Source organism: Hemibagrus wyckioides, linkage group LG28 (genome assembly GCF_019097595.1).
Source record: "Hemibagrus wyckioides isolate EC202008001 linkage group LG28, SWU_Hwy_1.0, whole genome shotgun sequence".
NCBI classification, from domain to species: Eukaryota; Metazoa; Chordata; class Actinopteri; order Siluriformes; family Bagridae; genus Hemibagrus; species Hemibagrus wyckioides.
The window spans coordinates 16,942,024-16,959,673 of record NC_080737.1 but is presented as its reverse complement, the minus strand read 5'-3'; the positions used below and the strand labels follow the sequence as shown (position 1 = coordinate 16,959,673).

Here is a 17,650-nt window from a genome sequence, read left to right as displayed (position 1 = left end):
AGTGTGTGTGTGTGTGAGAGAGAGATAATAATACAGGAAGAGGCTCAGCAGGACAGAAAAAGCAAAACAAAAAGAAACGAAAGGAAAACACATCTGCTGTTCATTCCCGGAGCGCTCGTCTGTCTCCCGGCGTGTTCCGATGGAATCGGTGTGTAATCAGCTCATCTCTGCAGGTGCTTCCTGACTCACTACAGAGGCATTTATTATCTATTCGAGGCTGCAGGAATCTAGCACAACTGTAGTGTCCACTGCCTAGGGTGAGCTCAGGGTAATGTCGTCTAAAAATATTTACATTTCTAGCATTTGGCGAAGACGATCTTATCCAGAGCGAATAACAATTGATCTCAGGGCCTTGCTCAAGGGGCCCAGCTTTGGCGGACATGGGATTCGAACGCACAACCTTCTGATCAGTAGTCCAACACTTTAACCACTAAGCTACTACTACTTATCATGACACACACACACTAATGTGTTTAGTGTGTTTCTGACCTGCGGTGAGCTGACCCTCCTGAGCCTAAGCTACTATACCGCCCCCCCAACCACCCAGTTCTCAGACATAGCTCTGGCTGGTGATTAATCTGCTTATCCGTGATATTAATATTCTACAGGCTCGGAGAGATGATTCATCCTTACGTCTTTCTCCTTCTGAAGCGAATCCACCTTCTCCTTCAGTCGCTTGCTCTCGAACTCCATCTTGTCGGCTTTCTTGGATTCTTCAGACAGACGGTTCTGGAGCTCGACCACCTACAGAACCCAGGCATCGTTAACTCCAGAGATATGAGGATAATTTAATAAATGTGGTGTGTGTGTGTGTTTGTGTGTGACCTGTCTCTTGTAGGTCTCCAGCTGAGCTCGGGCGGTGTTAGCTTTGCGTAGCTCCTCCTCCAGGCTGACGGTGTTCTGCATGTAGCTGGTGTTCTTCTCCTCCAGCAGCTTCACCTGCCTGCGCAGATCCCCCAGATCCTCCAGCTTCTTCTTATACGACTCCACCTGCGCCTCCAACTTCGCCACCTTATCGGACGAGTGTCTGCGGGACGAGAGAGACAAAACGCACAATGATGAGAGAGACTGGAAGTGAAAGCACAGAGAGAGAAAGAGAGAGTGGGGTTACAGAGAGAAAGACAGGTAAAAAGACAGACAGCTGAAGGATAGTGACTCATGTCCTCAGGATCCAGGCCTGTGTCTCACCTCAGGACGTCCATTTCGTCTTTGAGTGACTGAGCTTCGTCAGCCAGAGACGTCAGCTCCTCGTTTTGACCTTTGACCTCTAGGAGCTCCTTCTCTAGCTCCTCGCAACGGATACGGTAGTCGTCTTTAGCCGCCTCCAACCTGATACACACACACACACATTATCATAAGACAATACAACTAAAAGTGTCCATTGTATACACCCATATATCTGAGCACCCGTGGTGACCCAAGTGCAAAAAACCAGATGACCGTGACCTCCATCATCATCCCCCGAGCCCGTGACATGCCCCAGTGAGAGGGTGGGTGTCTATGCCCTGTGCGCCCTCTGCGCCCTAGTTGTAGTTACCTCCACTGGGGCAGGGCCTGTATGGGGCTGAGGCCCTCTGGAGTCAGCGGGAAGGGCAGAGCATGACACTCCCAGCACAGGTGAGAGAGATCCGACTCGCTCATCCTGTCGCAAGAAGCCGTATTAGCTAGTGTTAGTGTGTGTGTGTGTGTGTGTGGAGTTTGCCAGAAATCAATCAATGTGTAGGACAGATGTGAAGCAGAGGTGGTTCTGTGTAACACGGCCTTGTCGAGCGACATTCAAGCTATCTCTGTGCGTTTCCATAGAAACAACTCATTTTGCATGTCTCAGGAGTGTCTCTAGGTCTCTCACCTAAACGTCTCCTCCTGCAGCTGCTCCAGCTGTGCTTGTAGCTGGAGGTGCCGCCTCCCGGCCGGGCTGTTCAGGTCCTCGATGGAGTCGGACTGGTTGAGACGCTCCATCAGGACCTGATTCTCGGCGAGCAGGCTGCTCTTCTCTTCCTGTAGAGCTGCCACCTGAGAGAGAGAAGGAGAGAGGGAGAGAGAGAGAGAGAGAGAGAGAGAGAAAGAAAGACAGAGAGACAGAGCGAGAGAAACAGTGAGAGAGATAAGAAAGAAAAGAAAAGGAATGTTAAAAATCACTTAGCAAAGTGAAGTTATCACTAATAAACAGAATTAAAGGCTGCATCCAAAACTTTAAAGACTTTGTGTGTTTAAGTATATATTTATGTATATATTGATGTATGTATTGATGTATATATTTCTGTATATATGTATTAATTCTAGCTCCATTTTTTAAATTCCTGCATAGAGATATAACACATTATCATCTAACAATCAGTGCTCTCAGGGTTAATCGTTTAAAACACAAAAGCAAAAGTCCAAACAAAAAGCAAGCACAAAATGTCGGAGAAAATCATGGGAAGAAGAAGAGGAAGACGTCAGTAGGGTTTCATGCAGATTAACGTTGATGTAATGAGGTTTCACGCCACACGGTGAAGACGGGAGGAGAAGGACCCCCACCCACTTACACGCCTGACACAGGTCAGAAACATGGACACATCAGAAACCCACATTTGTGTATCTTATATCTGTGAGTGTAAATGAAACTTTTGCAGTTTAAAACTTTAGATACAAAAATATATAAATGTAAATATTGACATGATACACAATTTCGAACAAAATAGCAAAATTAATATTTATTAAATTATTTCTTCACTAACAGCTCATTCATTGGGACTTGATGCTTGATTAGCCTAATAATTCAGTTTTTTGTGGTTTTATTTAATAAAACAAACCAAGAAGAAGAACAAAAAAACAGTAATAAGACAATTGTTTATTAATTTTTTATTTATTTATTTTTTTTTTATTTAGTTTAATTATTTTATATTTTATTTTATTTATTGTATTTAGTTTAGTTTAGTTTAGTTTAGTTTAGTTTAGTTTAGTTTAGTTTAGTTTAGTTTAGTTTAGTTCAGTTCAGTTTAGTTCAGTTCAGTTCAGTTTATGGAAGGAGTCTCCAGTGCCAGTGCAGATTCTTTAAAGCTTTTATAACATAAATGATAACAGGAAATAACATCCAAACAATTAAATAGAACAATAAACTGATAAAAAAAACAAAAAACAATGAGCTTTAATATTAGTCCCTGGAAAGCACATTAAATATTATATAACCCTGATCCTTGAAATAGTTTTAAAACAACGAGGCTCATGGGACTAAAAAAAGTAAATCTGTGATGCCCATGATCACTGCAAAGACTCGTGGGTAAGCGCAGTCTACTGTTGCCATGGGAACCCAGGGGCGTTGGCACACAGGTGAGGGTGAGATTTAGTTTGTGAAGTGACACTAGTGGCACTAGGAAGCAGCTGCACTCGAGCACACACACACACACACACACACGTTAGAGTTTGCCTCTACTGAGGGATGTTATAGGAAGCGAAGGAGCAAACTCTGAGTGGAATAAGAGCAGGAGGAGAGGAAAAATAAAGGGAGGAACATTACCCTCTCCTCTAGTTCAATAAACTCTAATCTCAGTCTATCGCGCTCCTCTTGGACGAGGTACGCCTTCAAAGCAAGGCAGAGGGTCAGAAAAGAAAAGAGAAGGGAGAGAAAAAAAAAGAAGAAGAGAAGAACAAAGAAACAAACATAGTGGAAATACATTTCCTAAACTTTACTACAACATGGCCGACGGCTGAGAAAGGCGACGCCGAGCTCGAGGTTTACCGACCTCGGCTCCGAGAAGCGCTGCGCTAAATCCTCACTTCTTGGGTTTACTGCAAGTCTGGGGTGAAGGTGGAGATCTGAAATGATCAGCAAGAGAAGCCGCAGCGGCTTCGATAGCCGAAAGTGACGCTACAACATTCCTCGGTCTAATCTTTATCCACTGGAGATGAAGCAATGTAGTGTGAGATTACCACAAAATGTTTATCTTGGAAGAGGGCAGAAAACCCGGTTAGGGCAGGTGAACACGGCATGGAAGTGAATCATGACTGAGGAACTTCATCTACAACTCAACCCTCTCACAAATCACGTCTTTTTACTGTCCCCCCCCCCGAGGTGTTTGAGAAGGACAACTGCTGCTGCTAATGAGTTTAAGTGAAGATACAGACACTTTCCATGGAAATCTTTTAATCTCAGCAAGTTTTATCTTGCTTCCTCATGACTGATCTGTGTAACATTATCAGTTTTCAAACATTCAACATGTTGCTTGTGTGGATTTTTAAAATCACTGAATAAAAGCTGAGAATCAATCTCACAACACACGTGTCTTGTAACAGACATTGATCAGGCATAACATTATAACAACCTGCCTGATATTGTGTTGTTCCCCCTTTTGCTGCCAAAACAGCCCTGACCCGTCCTGCACTGTGAATTCTGACACCTTTCTATCAGAACCATCTTTAACTTCTTCAGCAATCTGAGCAACAGTAGCTCGTCTGTTGGATCGTATCACACGAGCCAGTCTTCGCTCCCCACGTGCATCAATGAGCCTTGACCGCCCATGACCCTGTCACTGGTTCACCACTGTTCCTTCCTTGGACCACTTTTGATAGATACTGACACTTTTGATAGATACTGACCACTGCAGACCGGGAACACCCCACGAGAGCTGCAGTTTTGGAGATGCTCTGATCCAGTGGTCTAGCCATCACAATTTGGCCCTTCGTCAAACTCGCTCAAATCCTTACACTTGTCCATTTTTCCTGCTTCTAACATCAACTTTGAGGACAAAATGTTCACTTGCTGCCTAATAAATCCCACCCACTATAAAAATAAAAATAAAATAAATTTAAATAAATTTTTAAAAAACTCCAGCAGTTTGAGCACCAATGGGCATCAACACTGTACTAATAAATAAATAAATAAATAAATAAATAAATAAATAAATAAATTGTTATAAAAAAAATTTAAAAATCTGTTCTGGCCAACAGATCCTTTGTGAAGTGTCATGACCATTCAGATATTATTCTTTATTTCTGCTGAAAAAAGTGCCAAGTTTTTCTTTTTCTTTCTTCTCTCTCCCTCTCTCTCTCTCTCTCTCGCAGTATCACTAATAACCACATGCTAACGATCATCGAATGTTCGCAAGCCAAACCTAGGTTAACCGGTTCTTCAGTCCGCTCGACAGAGAGCGACGCTGCAATTTCAAGCTGGAAATTCTGGACTAAAGCTTACTGATGTGAAATGGCAATAAAGTGGGCGGGGCTTCCAGGTGGTCAGTTACTAGTGAAGTGTTCAAAACAGCTGTCAATCATTTCAGATTCACATTATTTGTCTCTTATTAGAGGGAGATGAAGCCATTTTTGGATAAAGCAGTGGATAGAGATTAAAAAAATAATGAAGTTAACACAATATAATAATAATAATAATAATAATAATAATAATAATAATAATAATAAAAAGCAAGATAGAGCTGAGCACTGTCAAAAATCTAAGAAGCAAAGCCAAGAAAAACGACACGTAATGAGCAAGCTGATGGTACTGAGCGGAGAGGTTTACCTGCATGTCCAGCTCGTGGCAGCGCTGAGCGATCTCTTCTTTAGAAGCCAGAGCATCGTTCAGCTCCTCCACCGTCTTCTTCAGCTGAGAGCACAAACGACATAAACGACCAGACGAGCGATGAGCAGCGATCACCGGGGTCCAAGCACAAACCAATAACACAGTAATTTCATATTCAAAAGACACTCAGTGGAACATTCTGGAAATAAATTTAGAATACTTGATAGAGTTTTTCATGCTTGGACCCTGAACAATACCAAAATCTAACCATGAAGTATAAATAAGAGGTCCAAGCACTCATTTACCCTCAATTTAACCTTCCCAATTGATGGACTACATACTACGCACTTCTAAAATCTAGTTTGCTAGAAGGAGGAAGAGTGAGACAGGAAAAAAATCGGAATAAATAAATAATTAACAAAATGTACCTGTCTGTCCAGGTCAGCGTAGGAGTCGTTTCCTGCTGAAACCGGCGTCTCTTTGCTCATAAGCTACAAAACACAGGGAAAAAACGTGGATTATGAGCACGCAGGGGTTAATAAACTCCGAACTGGTGTGAATCGAGGTTGTTGTTCATGTTACCTCCTGAATGGCCGTCATGACGACATGCTGCACGGACTCCTCCATCATCATGATGGTCTGGATGTACTCTAGAGGATGTTAATACAGCGTGTTTAAATGCAGAGCGTGTTTTATCGTTAAGGTTTAATTGCTTTAAATGTTTAAGAGTTCGACTTCTTTTAGAAAATGGGGCGTGGCTACAGGGATCAGGATCGACCACGAGCTGACCGAGAGAACTTTACACTTTACAATGCAATACTGTACATCTCGACTGATCGATAGAGTGAAAGAACAGTCTACACACACACACACACACACACCTTGCTTCTGTTCACAGTTGACGGCGCAGCCGAGGATGAGCTGCAGCATTCGGCCGAGCTCGGCTGCGTCCGAGTGTTCCCCGATAAGATTGACATCAGGCAGGGTGAAGTCATTAATCTGCTGTCCCAGGACCTGGAGAGAGAGAGAGAGAAACAGACAGGTAACATTGGATGTTGGAGAGAGGGATCAACAGGGTGAGAAAGAAAAGCAGACAGAGTGAAAGAGAGAGAGAGAAAGGTAATATTGGAGAGAGGGATCGACAGGGAGAGAAAGAAATGCATAGAGAGAGAGAGGTAACAATGGAGAAAGGGTTCAACAGGGAGAGAAAGGCCAAGAGAGAAAGAGAGGTATGGAGAGAGTGTGAGTGAGACAGACATGTAACATTGGATGTTGGAGAGAGGGATCAACAGGGTGAGAAAGAAAAGCAAAGAGAGAGAGAGAGAGAGAGAGAGAGGAGAGAGAGATAGTGTGTGTGTGTGTGTAAAAGAGTGAAAAAGAGAGTGAGAGAAAGAGGCAGAAAGAGAGAGTGAGAAAGAGAGTCAGACAGCAGTAGAGAGAGAAATAGGAGGAGACAGATAGAAAGTGTGTGTGTGTGTGTGTGAGAGAGAGAGAGAGAGAGAGAGAGAGAGAGAGATGCATATAGAGAGAAATAGAGAAAGAGTGAGAGAGACAGATCATGTTCCAGTCAGGGGGCAGCTCCCTTCGTAGGAACCTTTTAATAAAAAGTGAACATCTTCCTACCTCATGGTTATAATCCAAAATGCCTTTTAATATTTTCTTCAGGTTGCTGATCTGAAAGAGAAGAAAATAAATAAAGTATTATAAAGTGTGCACTAATCTTCCTCGAATGAAACACAACCCTGAAGCTGTTCCTCACCTTTAACCTCCAGTTATCACCCACTTCAGGCTTGATGCGGCTTATCCAGCTGTCGCTGAAGTACACCACGTCTCTGAGGACGAGGGGAGAGACAGTTTAGACCATTCAGCATCCGTGTGTGTGTGTGTGTGTGTGTGTTTCAGCTGGCTTTGGAACACAGAACACACTCAGCAGAGACCGTGGGTGAGCTATTCATGTTAGGTCATGCCCCATGTGTGTGTGTGTGTGTAGTGTGTGTGTGTGTGTGTCTCACATTTTCTGCAGCACTTGAGCCATGACCACGCCACTCGTGAGATCTTCTACTGTTTTGCACGGCGCTTCCACACCAAACGTCTGGATCTGAAGGACAAATTAGGGAAATTTAGTCACTGATATTTGGACACACACACACACACACACACACTCAGGGTGCTATATGATGTGAAAACATAGTCTCAGAAGGAAAAGTGTGTGTGAATTGTTCCTTCACTCTATCTATCAGTTGAATTTGGTCACTGATGTTTGGACACAACGTTTGGACACACACACACACACACAGGGTGCTATATGATGTGAAAACATAGTCTCAAAAGTATTTGTGTGTGTGTGTGTGTGTGTGTGTTTCCGAGATGCCATGTTTTCACCACACAAATAGTTATTTTTATCCATTTAAAGCTATATTTAAAGTGGTGGAGCATTCATGAATCTTTAAATAAAGACAGATATAAACGTCTGGTTTCTTCACCCATGAAGTTAATTACAGAGAAATAAACACAACCCTGAGCTCATCTCTACACTACAGAGAAACCGGAAAGTGCGGAAAGTGTAACGAAACACACCCCGGGTGAAGGAGTGTTCATGAAAGGCTTGAAGGATATCCTGGAAGTGTTATTATCGTCTATTAAAAACAGTCATAGTTAAATAATAATTGTTTAAGAATTTCATTGCGATAACATTTTGTTTGTGAGGTCTGGGTGAGATGACGATAGAACATCATTATATAAGATATTTTTTGGTTTGTTTTAAATATCTTTTAATTACAAACTAGCTGGAAGTAGCTGCTACGGTGTCAAAAAATTTAATCTTTAAAAAATAAAATAAAATTTCCACTGATTTTTAATATTTTGCTTGTTTTTCAGGTCAAATATTGATTTATTAAACCAAAATAATTCCACGCAGACGTTTGGTTGATTAAAAGACTCCCCATCTCCCTCACTTGCTCTCTCTCCTCTCTCTCTCTCTCTCTCACTTGCTCTCGCTCTCTCTTTCTCTCTCTCACTCTTTCACTCAATCACTCTCACTTGCTCTGTGTCTCTCTCTCTCTGTCTCCCCGTCTCTCACTTGCTCTCACTCCCTCATTTGCTCCCTCTCTCACTCTCTTTTACTCAATCTCCCTCACTTGCTCTCTCTCTGTAGCTATTTGTTCCTGTATTTCTGTCCATCTGTCTCTCCCTCCCTCCCACTCAAACCCTCTTTCTCTCCCTCACTTGCTCTCTCTCTCTCCCCCTCACTCTTTCTTTCTCTCTCTCTCTCACTCAATCTCCCTCACTTGCTCTGTCTCTCTCTCTCTGTCTCCCTGTCTCTCACTCCCTCTCCTCTCTCTTTCTCTCTCCCCCTCACTTGCTCTCTCTCTCACTCAATCTCCCTCACTTGCTTGGTCTCTCTCTCACTTTCTCTCTCTCGTTCTCTTCCTGCATCATGAGATCTGTGCAGCAATGCTTCCTCTCTCTGCTTCCGTAAACAGAGCAGCACGACACGTCAGCGTCGTCCTCAATAATCCCACTCACCGTTTCCTCTCAGTCACTCAGGTCAACCGCAGGCCTCTTTCTCTTTCTCTCTGTCTCTCTTTCTCTTTCTCACACACACACACAGTTTTGTATACACATGCTACAAAAATAGCTAGTTTCCCAAAACCTCTACTTTTCTAGAACGCCTCACTTTTCCGAGCCACTTCACACTACCCCTAACCTTCATGCTTCTCCTCCTTTATGCTCGTTACTCGTCTCAAGTGTCTAGTTAATAAACACTTGATCGCTCTTCATCACTAATCCCCTGCGTGTACGTGGGGATTAATCCTATAAAAAGACGACTAATAAGCTCATGACTCTCGTGGCATTTTCATCATCTTCACGTTCTGACTCAAGAGTTTCCTCAAGATCTGGAGCATCAGACCTTGGCTGAAATGCCAAGAAGTTCTCAGAGCCACCCACACACACACACACAGGTTTAATGAAACACTGAATGGCATTCTAAGCACCTAGCGACTGAATGGTGTGTTAAAAGATATTTACAACATAATAGCGGGTGTGCATTAAGCATTCACAAGCGAATGGTGTGTGAGTGAGAAGCATTCGCAAAACAATGAGGCATTAATAAGCACTTGCAACCCTGTGGTGTGTTAATAAACAACCGTGTCCCCATGGGTACACTGCTCAGCGCTCCCCGACTCAGAGGACCGATAATAAGCACTTGCAGCACAACACCATGATAATAAGCACTTGGAGCTGAATGGTGTGTAAAAAAGCATTCAGAGACCGATGGTGCATTAATGAGCATTCATAACCCAATGGTACATTAATAAGCATTTACAGCCCAAATGATGCATTAATAAGCAGTCACAGGTCAATGCTGCATTAATAAGCATCCACAGCCAAATGGATGCATTAACAGACGTACATAACCCAATGGAACATAAATGAGCATTCATAACTCTATGGAAAATTCACAGTACAAATAATGCTTAATAATGCATTCAGAACCTAATGATGCATTAATAAGCATTCATAACCTAATGATGCATGAATACGCACTCATAATGCAGTGATGCACTAATAAGCACTCACAACCCAATGGTGCATTAATAAGCATTCATAACCTAACGATCCAGTGACGCATTAATAAGCATTTATAGACCAGTGGTGCCTTAATAAGCATTCATAGACCAATGGCGCATTAATAAGCATTTTCTTCTCAATGGTGCATTAATAAGCATTCATAACCCAGTGGTGCATTAATAATCCAATAGTGAAATTAATAAGCATTTATAACTCAATGCTGCATTAACAAGTATTTATAACCATATGGTGTATTAATAAGCATTCATAGACCAATCACTTCCATTTTTACCCAGCTCATGTCAATGCTGCATTCATAAGCATTCACAACCCAATGTACAACATAAGTCTCCTATGCACTAGCAAAGACACAATCGCAACACACACAAACCTATGGTTGTGATATTTAGTATGGTTAATACACATGATTACAAGTTAATACATGTTAATACACATTAATACACATTATTACACGTTAATACATGCGAATACACATTAATACACATTATTGCACGTTAATACGCATGATTACACGTTAATACATGTTAATACATGCTAATATACATTAATACACATTATTACACGTTAATACACATTATTACACGTTAATACATGCGAATACACGTTAATACATGCGAATACATGTTAATACATGCGAATACACGTTAATACATGCGAATAACACGTTAATACATGCGAATACACGTTAATACATGCGAATACACGTTAATACATGCGAATAACACGTTAATACATGCGAATAACACGTTAATACATGCGAATAACAAATTAAAACATGCGAATACACGTTAATATATGCGAATAACACGTTAATACATGCGAATACGCGTTAATACATGCGAATAACAAATTAAAACATGCGAATACACGTTAATATATGCGAATAACACGTTAATACATGCGAATAACAAATTAAAACATGCGAATACACGTTAATATATGCGAATAACACGTTAATACATGCAAATACGCGTTAATACATGCGAATAACAAATTAAAACATGCGAATACACGTTAATATATGCGAATAACACGTTAATACATGCGAATAACAAATTAAAACATGCGAATACACGTTAATATATGCGAATAACACGTTAATACATGCGAATACGCGTTAATACATGCGAATACGCGTTAATACATGCGAATACGCGTTAATACATGCGAATAACAAATTAAAACATGCGAATACACGTTAATACATGCGAATAACACGTTAATACATGCGAATAACACGTTAATACATGCGAATAACAAATTAAAACATGCGAATACACGTTAATATATGCGAATAACACGTTAATACATGCGAATACGCGTTAATACATGCGAATACACGTTAATACATGCGAATACACGTTAATACATGCGAATACACGTTAATACATGCGAATAACAAATTAAAACATGCGAATAACAAATTAAAACATGCAAATACACGTTAATAAATGCAAATACACGTTAATACATGCGAATACACGTTAATACGTGCTAATACACGTTAATACACATTATCAACAAGCACACACAATAATATTTTGAAATACAAGATAATTAATGGAAATATCATCATTTTAATGTGATCCACAGTTTATTATGACTTGAATCCAGAAACATCCCACTGTCCAGTTTTACACAAGAACCACAGAGACTTTTGGTCAGAGTTTAATTTTAGCCCTCACATGCTTGGTTATGAAATCCTACTCTGGCTACACACACAACCTGCCCGCTGAGAATAAACCAAACCACGACACACACTCCATTATATATTTACTTTCACAGACCGCTCCAATCACAGTCCTCTGGTCAGAACGCTAATCCACACAAGTCCAGACACCTGCAACTGATAAATAGGTGGAGCTGCTGAGGATTCTCTGGACCTTCATCAAAACTCCACAGAAGAATGGTGAAGTCAGTGATCCTTCAGAGGAAGTGTCCAGCCCTGACCTTCACTCAGGGTCAGGAAATAGAAGATCAGGGAAGTGAAGACTGCAGCTGTCTACTCGTATAAACGCAGAGCGAAAATGGAAGGAATGTGTTCCAAAACCATCCGAATGCGTGAATTTATTATCGATTTTAAAATTGTTTCATCGACAGAATTGGAAATACAACAGATTGAAGAAATTCAGGCAAAAACACTATACAAATGTGCTATTAAAACTCATGAGTTTACTGCTAAAAGAAAAATGACGTTAACTGAGTGAGCCGAGGTAAAAAAAAGAAATGATGCTAAGTGAGTGAGCTGAGGTAAAACAGAAATGATGCTAAATGAGTGTGCTGAGGTAAAACAGAAATGATGCTAAATGAGTGAGCTGAGGTAAAACAGAAATGATGCTAAATGAGTGAGCTGAGGTAAAACAGAAATGATGCTAAATGAGTGTGCTGAGGTAGAAAAGAAATGATGCTAAATGAGTGAGCTGAGGTAAAACAGAAATGATGCTAAATGAGTGTGCTGAGGTAGAAAAGAAATGATGCTAAATGAGTGAGCTGAGGTAGAAAAGAAATGATAAGTGAGTGAGCTGAGGTAAAACAGAAATGATGCTAAATAAGTGTGCTGAGGTAAAACAGAAATGATGCTAAATGAGTGTGCTGAGGTAGAAAAGAAATGATGCTAAATGAGTGAGCTGAGGTAGAAAAGAAATGATGCTAAGTGAGTGAGCTGAGGTAAAACAGAAATGATGCTAAATGAGTGTGCTGAGGTAAAACAGAAATGATGCTAAATGAGTGTGCTGAGGTAAAACAGAAATGATGCTAAATGAGTGTGCTGAGGTAAAACAGAAATGATGCTAAATGAGTGAGCTGAGGTAGAAAAGAAATGATGCTAAATGAGTGAGCTGAGGTAGAAAAGAAATGATGCTAAATGAGTGAGCTGAGGTAGAAAAGAAATGATGCTAAATGAGTGAGGTGAGGTAGAAAAGAAATGATGCTAAATGAGTGAGCTGAGTTTAAAAAAGAGCTAACAGAGGGTTGAGGTAAAAAAGGACCTAACTGATTGAGCTGAAGTAAAAAGAACTGAGTTCAAAAAACGCTAACTGAGTGAGCTGAGGTACAAAATATAAATGACGCTAACTGAGTGAGTCGAGGTAAAGAAGACTGTTGCTAAGTGGGTGAGCTGAGGTAAAGACAACTGATGCTGAGTGTGTCAGACTAGCTAAAGAAGGCTAAGTGACTAAGCTGAGGGAAAGTAGACTGATGTTATCTAAGTGAGCTGAGGTAAAGAAAACTGTCGCTAACTGAGTGAGCTGAGGTAAAGGAAACTGTCGCTAACTGAGTGAGCTGAGGTAAAGACAAAACAAGAAGAAATAACTTTATTCACGAGTATCACAGTTAAAAAGAAATTGATGAAAATAATGCTAATTCCATAATGCTAATGAAAATCTGGCTCGAGTTTAGAGCTGGTTTGTTGTACAATAATCTGGTATTTACTGAAAGTTCGGATGTTTACGATGACAACGTTACAGACATTTAAATCTAGACCTTCTGGATCACATCTGTTTAAACAGCTGGTGCGTAAGCTGCTCAGATCAGCAGGTCTGCTTTGGCATGTCGCCGAGAGGCTATGTGAGGAATGCGAGCTGGCCGCATTATTTCCGGAGAACGAAAGCAGCAGCCAGACGTCTTCACGCGAGTCGGGCGTGCTCGAGTCGGATCACAAGCCTGAAGTGAGAGGAATGTCGGGATTCCCTGGAACAGGAGCGTGAGAGGAAACGCAGAGACGCCACGCCTGGACCGACTGAAGAGATACATACGGTCTAACACTCGCTACAACACATCTACACGCCATCGCAGGTCACTTTTCATTACGTCTGTCATCGATAAGCGTTCTTCTTAAAGTGACCACATCATCAGAACTTCATGAAAGATCAAAAAATTCTTAAATAAATAAATAAATAAATAATAAATCAATCTTAAAAAGAAGAATCCAGTGCTTGCGATTTCAACTAATCAAGCTAATTTAAAATAAAAAAAATTAATAAAAATAAATTAAAAAACAATAATAAATAAATACAATATATTTAAAAATATAATATAATATAATAATAACATATATATATATATTTTTTTTTTTAACATTTTTGTACCTCTGACTGTTACACGGCGCCATCACTGGAGACTCCTACCATGAACGTCTCCTTAAGTCTGTTACTACTGAAGCATTTACATTTACAGTGTTTGACAGACGCACTCATCCAGAGCGACTTACATTTATCTCATACACCTGAGTAATTGAAGGCCAAGGGCCTTGCTCAAGGGCCCAGCAGAGGCAGTTTTGGTGGTTCTGGGATTCACAGCCTTGTGATCAGCAGTCCAACACCTTAACCACTGAGCTACCACATCCCTACTGAAGCAGCTTGAGAAGCAGGCCGCAGCTCTCCGATCATAACAAAACTTCCTCTTTTTGTTTCTCAGAACAAAGCGGTCAGTGTCAGCGACATTACGACTCTGCCGCAAGCGAGAAGAGAGGTCACCGAGTCAGTCTGTCGCTCCGACAGCAAGCTATTCAGTGTAAAAATCAGACACTTAACAGATTTGCGAGTTTGTCAGGAAGTAAGACTGCGCATCATTTCATGAAGTTTATGAGAAAGAAATCGATCAGCCGGAGACACGTGATTCAGAGACGTGATTAATGCTCTCCTTATTAATCAGATTAACTCGAATAACGAGGGACGTGATTTTCGGTGTTCGTTTTTCTCTTCGTGTGGAGAAAAAAAAAAAGCTGAAGAAATGCTTAACGTTAAATAGCCGGTGTGTCGAGTCTGTTCTATCACTTTGTGCATCTGACTTCCTGCTTAGATAAGTAAGTAAGTAAGTAAGTAAGTAAATAAAAATAGCCCCCAAAAACTTAAACAAGAAATAAATAAAAATACCAACAAAAAAAAAATAAATATAAATAAATAAAAATTTCAAAAATGAATTAAAAAAATTAATTAATAAAAATACCAACAAAAAACTACAATAAAAATAAATATAAATGAATAAAAATATAAAATAAATAAAACTTCTGTCTGCACAATATGAGCTACATTTTAGAGTAATATTGCACCCAATTATTTACAAAAATTAAATAACGTTCTTTGATGGAAAATACTTGGAGCTTCACCTCGGTCCTGACACTGGAGACTCCTTCCTTAAAACGTTACCATAAACAATACACGTTATTTTTTTTGCTGTGGTGTGTCCACTAGTCCAGTCCCTATGTTTGTTGTTACTATAGAAACAATAACGTATTTAAACGAGTGCTTTAATATAAACCAGCAGCCGGAACATCAGTCTCAAACTACACGTGGATTATACACCAGTTTGAACACAAAGGTCCCCCAGTTATTACCCCATAACACACACACGTGTTATTGACGTCATTCTAGAGTCAGTGCTGATGATGTGACTCTCCCTGGCTCTGAGGCACTGGAGTCAGCTGTGACCTTCCCTGCCATGTCAGCAGCAGGAGTGTGTGTCATCAGTCTGACTTTCTTTCACAGATCTATGTGTTTGGACTTGCCTTCCTGCAGTGACGCTTCATTCCAGCGTATAGCTTCCCTTCACTTCACTTCCTTCTCATCTGCAGCCTGACGTGTCCGGGGCTTCGCTATTTTTTTTGTTTCCACACACACTAAATTCTGAGTCTAATGTGGATTCGTCTGATTAAATCAGATCAAATCGTTCTTGTTTGTCTTCAGAGAGAGAAGCGATTACGTACGCATCAGAAACTAACATGTTTTGCGGATATTGAATGAAATAAGATTAAACAAAATAAAATAGAGGTGTCTCACACGTGACAGAATTCCACAACAACATATAAAAGCCTTATGGTTAATATTCTTGACTGGTGGCTTCGTCCTTCTCTTGTCACGTCTTCCTTTTTTTTGCTGGACACGATATGTTGCTCATATAATTGGACAACAAGTTTCACTGCTGCCCAAATTACTGTTCTCACTATAATTACAAGACATTATAGGGTTGATAATTTCCTGTTGCTCCATTCCAGCCCGGTTTACCGGGGCGGAAACAGAGCCTCTTGCTCTGATCACGTCACTCTAGGCATGATTGTCTTATCAGAACTATTTCTCCTGGGTCACTGTGGACAGAATCCTGGGTTATCATGTTTGACGTTTCACACTGCTCGGCCTTTACCCGGGTTTAATCATTAAACCGGACGTTAACATAACCCGACGTTGCTCTTCTTCTTATTTTCTTCTTCTGCGCATCATCAACAAACACCAATTGGATAGACACACACACGAGCACTTTAAATAATGTCTCGGATCAGCGAGAATAAAGGTCGCCTAGGAAATCCACCTTGGCTGTTTTAAGACTTCCTGAGAGACTCACAATGCCAAGACGAGAGACTTTTCTGATCAGAACTGTTTAAATAAACCGTCTCATCTTCGCTCTGCGTATTTTATGTCACCATTTGACTTCATTTTCCCCTCAAATGCAGCAACTAGACGTACACAGGGGGTTTCTGGGGCCGTACAAAACACTTGACATGCTGTTCAGCATCTAGGTGTAGCTTTCTAACACCACATCGTTTCGGGGAAATGTAAAAAAACAGCACTCTAGAGTCTTCTAAATTACAAGTGTGAGGGTAAAAGTAGGGTTTAGAGAGACGACAATTTATGGGTTCAGTGTGAAAAGCTTCATGATGTGGACCAGCGAGTCCTGACCCATTTGCCAGTCCACATTCGTACCCTTCCCGGTGCTCAATCACCACTTGGCAGCGGCGAGTATTCAGTAACAGGCCCGACTCGGTCGTTTCCTCTTCACCTGGCACGGATGGGAACTCCAGCACCATGTCTCCGTCCTCGGTTATGATGATGTAACAGCCCATGGCCAGTTGGCACACTCGTATTTCTCCCATCAGACCAAAACAACCAGACAGGATCGGCGCCACACTGCCACCCGAGCTGACCCCGTGACCTTTAACAGCCAGATGCACTGGGAGCTCACGGGCTGGTTTATAAGCACCCGGGCGCTGCAATGCATCCTGGGAAACGCCGAATCGCCACCTTGATGTCAGATTTCGCATGAACTTGTGGTCGAAACTCCTCTGGAGAATGTTGAGCAAATAAACAAGCTCTCGAGTGAAAAGTCGCCATGTGACGTCATCACGGCAGGCGTCCTCCAAGGTCTGGTGTCAGAAATGAATACACAACACAATCCTGCAGACTGGAAACTACAATCTCCAAAGACAACACGAAATTTCCTGAAGATTCAGGTTTGATGTGTAGAAGGGTGGAGTTTTCCCTTTAAGTGTGTTTTGTTCTTGTTGCTTCTCATCCACTTTCCAACCTGATTTTAGTGGCGTTTAAACACACACACACACACACACACACACACACACACAGCACTGATTTCTTACCCATGTTAGGAGACTCTCACACAGCTCGACTCGATCCACCGTGTCCAAATTGCTCATCGCAGCAGCTCGCTTTTCTTTAAATCCACACCGCGATCCTCTTGTTACTTTATCAACACAACACAGACACAGGACGTGTTTTCTGTCCCCCGACAAAAAAAAATCAGTCTGATCGACTTAGAGGAAAATAGATATCACGA

General features: G+C 41.1%; 1 protein-coding gene across 2 annotated transcripts in view; it reads right to left on the bottom strand.

Moving 5' to 3' along the window:
• The window catches only part of hook3 (hook microtubule-tethering protein 3), a 30,747-nt gene that overhangs the window by 12,854 nt on the left and 243 nt on the right, over nucleotides 1-17,650 (bottom strand). The window contains exons 1-13 of one of the 2 annotated variants that reach the window (XM_058382825.1): nucleotides 17,454-17,650; nucleotides 7,510-7,595; nucleotides 7,257-7,329; nucleotides 7,121-7,171; nucleotides 6,379-6,511; nucleotides 6,080-6,147; nucleotides 5,926-5,988; nucleotides 5,498-5,581; nucleotides 3,500-3,562; nucleotides 1,850-2,013; nucleotides 1,189-1,329; nucleotides 826-1,027; nucleotides 634-744 (exon numbers count right to left, since the gene is read on the bottom strand). The exon at nucleotides 17,454-17,650 is cut by the window's right edge and continues 243 nt beyond it. In XM_058382825.1, the coding sequence (XP_058238808.1) occupies nucleotides 634-744; nucleotides 826-1,027; nucleotides 1,189-1,329; nucleotides 1,850-2,013; nucleotides 3,500-3,562; nucleotides 5,498-5,581; nucleotides 5,926-5,988; nucleotides 6,080-6,147; nucleotides 6,379-6,511; nucleotides 7,121-7,171; nucleotides 7,257-7,329; nucleotides 7,510-7,595; nucleotides 17,454-17,510 (1,296 nt within the window). In that variant the 5' untranslated portion in view covers nucleotides 17,511-17,650. The remainder of the gene's footprint in view (nucleotides 1-633; nucleotides 745-825; nucleotides 1,028-1,188; nucleotides 1,330-1,849; nucleotides 2,014-3,499; nucleotides 3,563-5,497; nucleotides 5,582-5,925; nucleotides 5,989-6,079; nucleotides 6,148-6,378; nucleotides 6,512-7,120; nucleotides 7,172-7,256; nucleotides 7,330-7,509; nucleotides 7,596-17,453) is intronic. The other variant, XM_058382824.1, reaches the window with a different exon arrangement.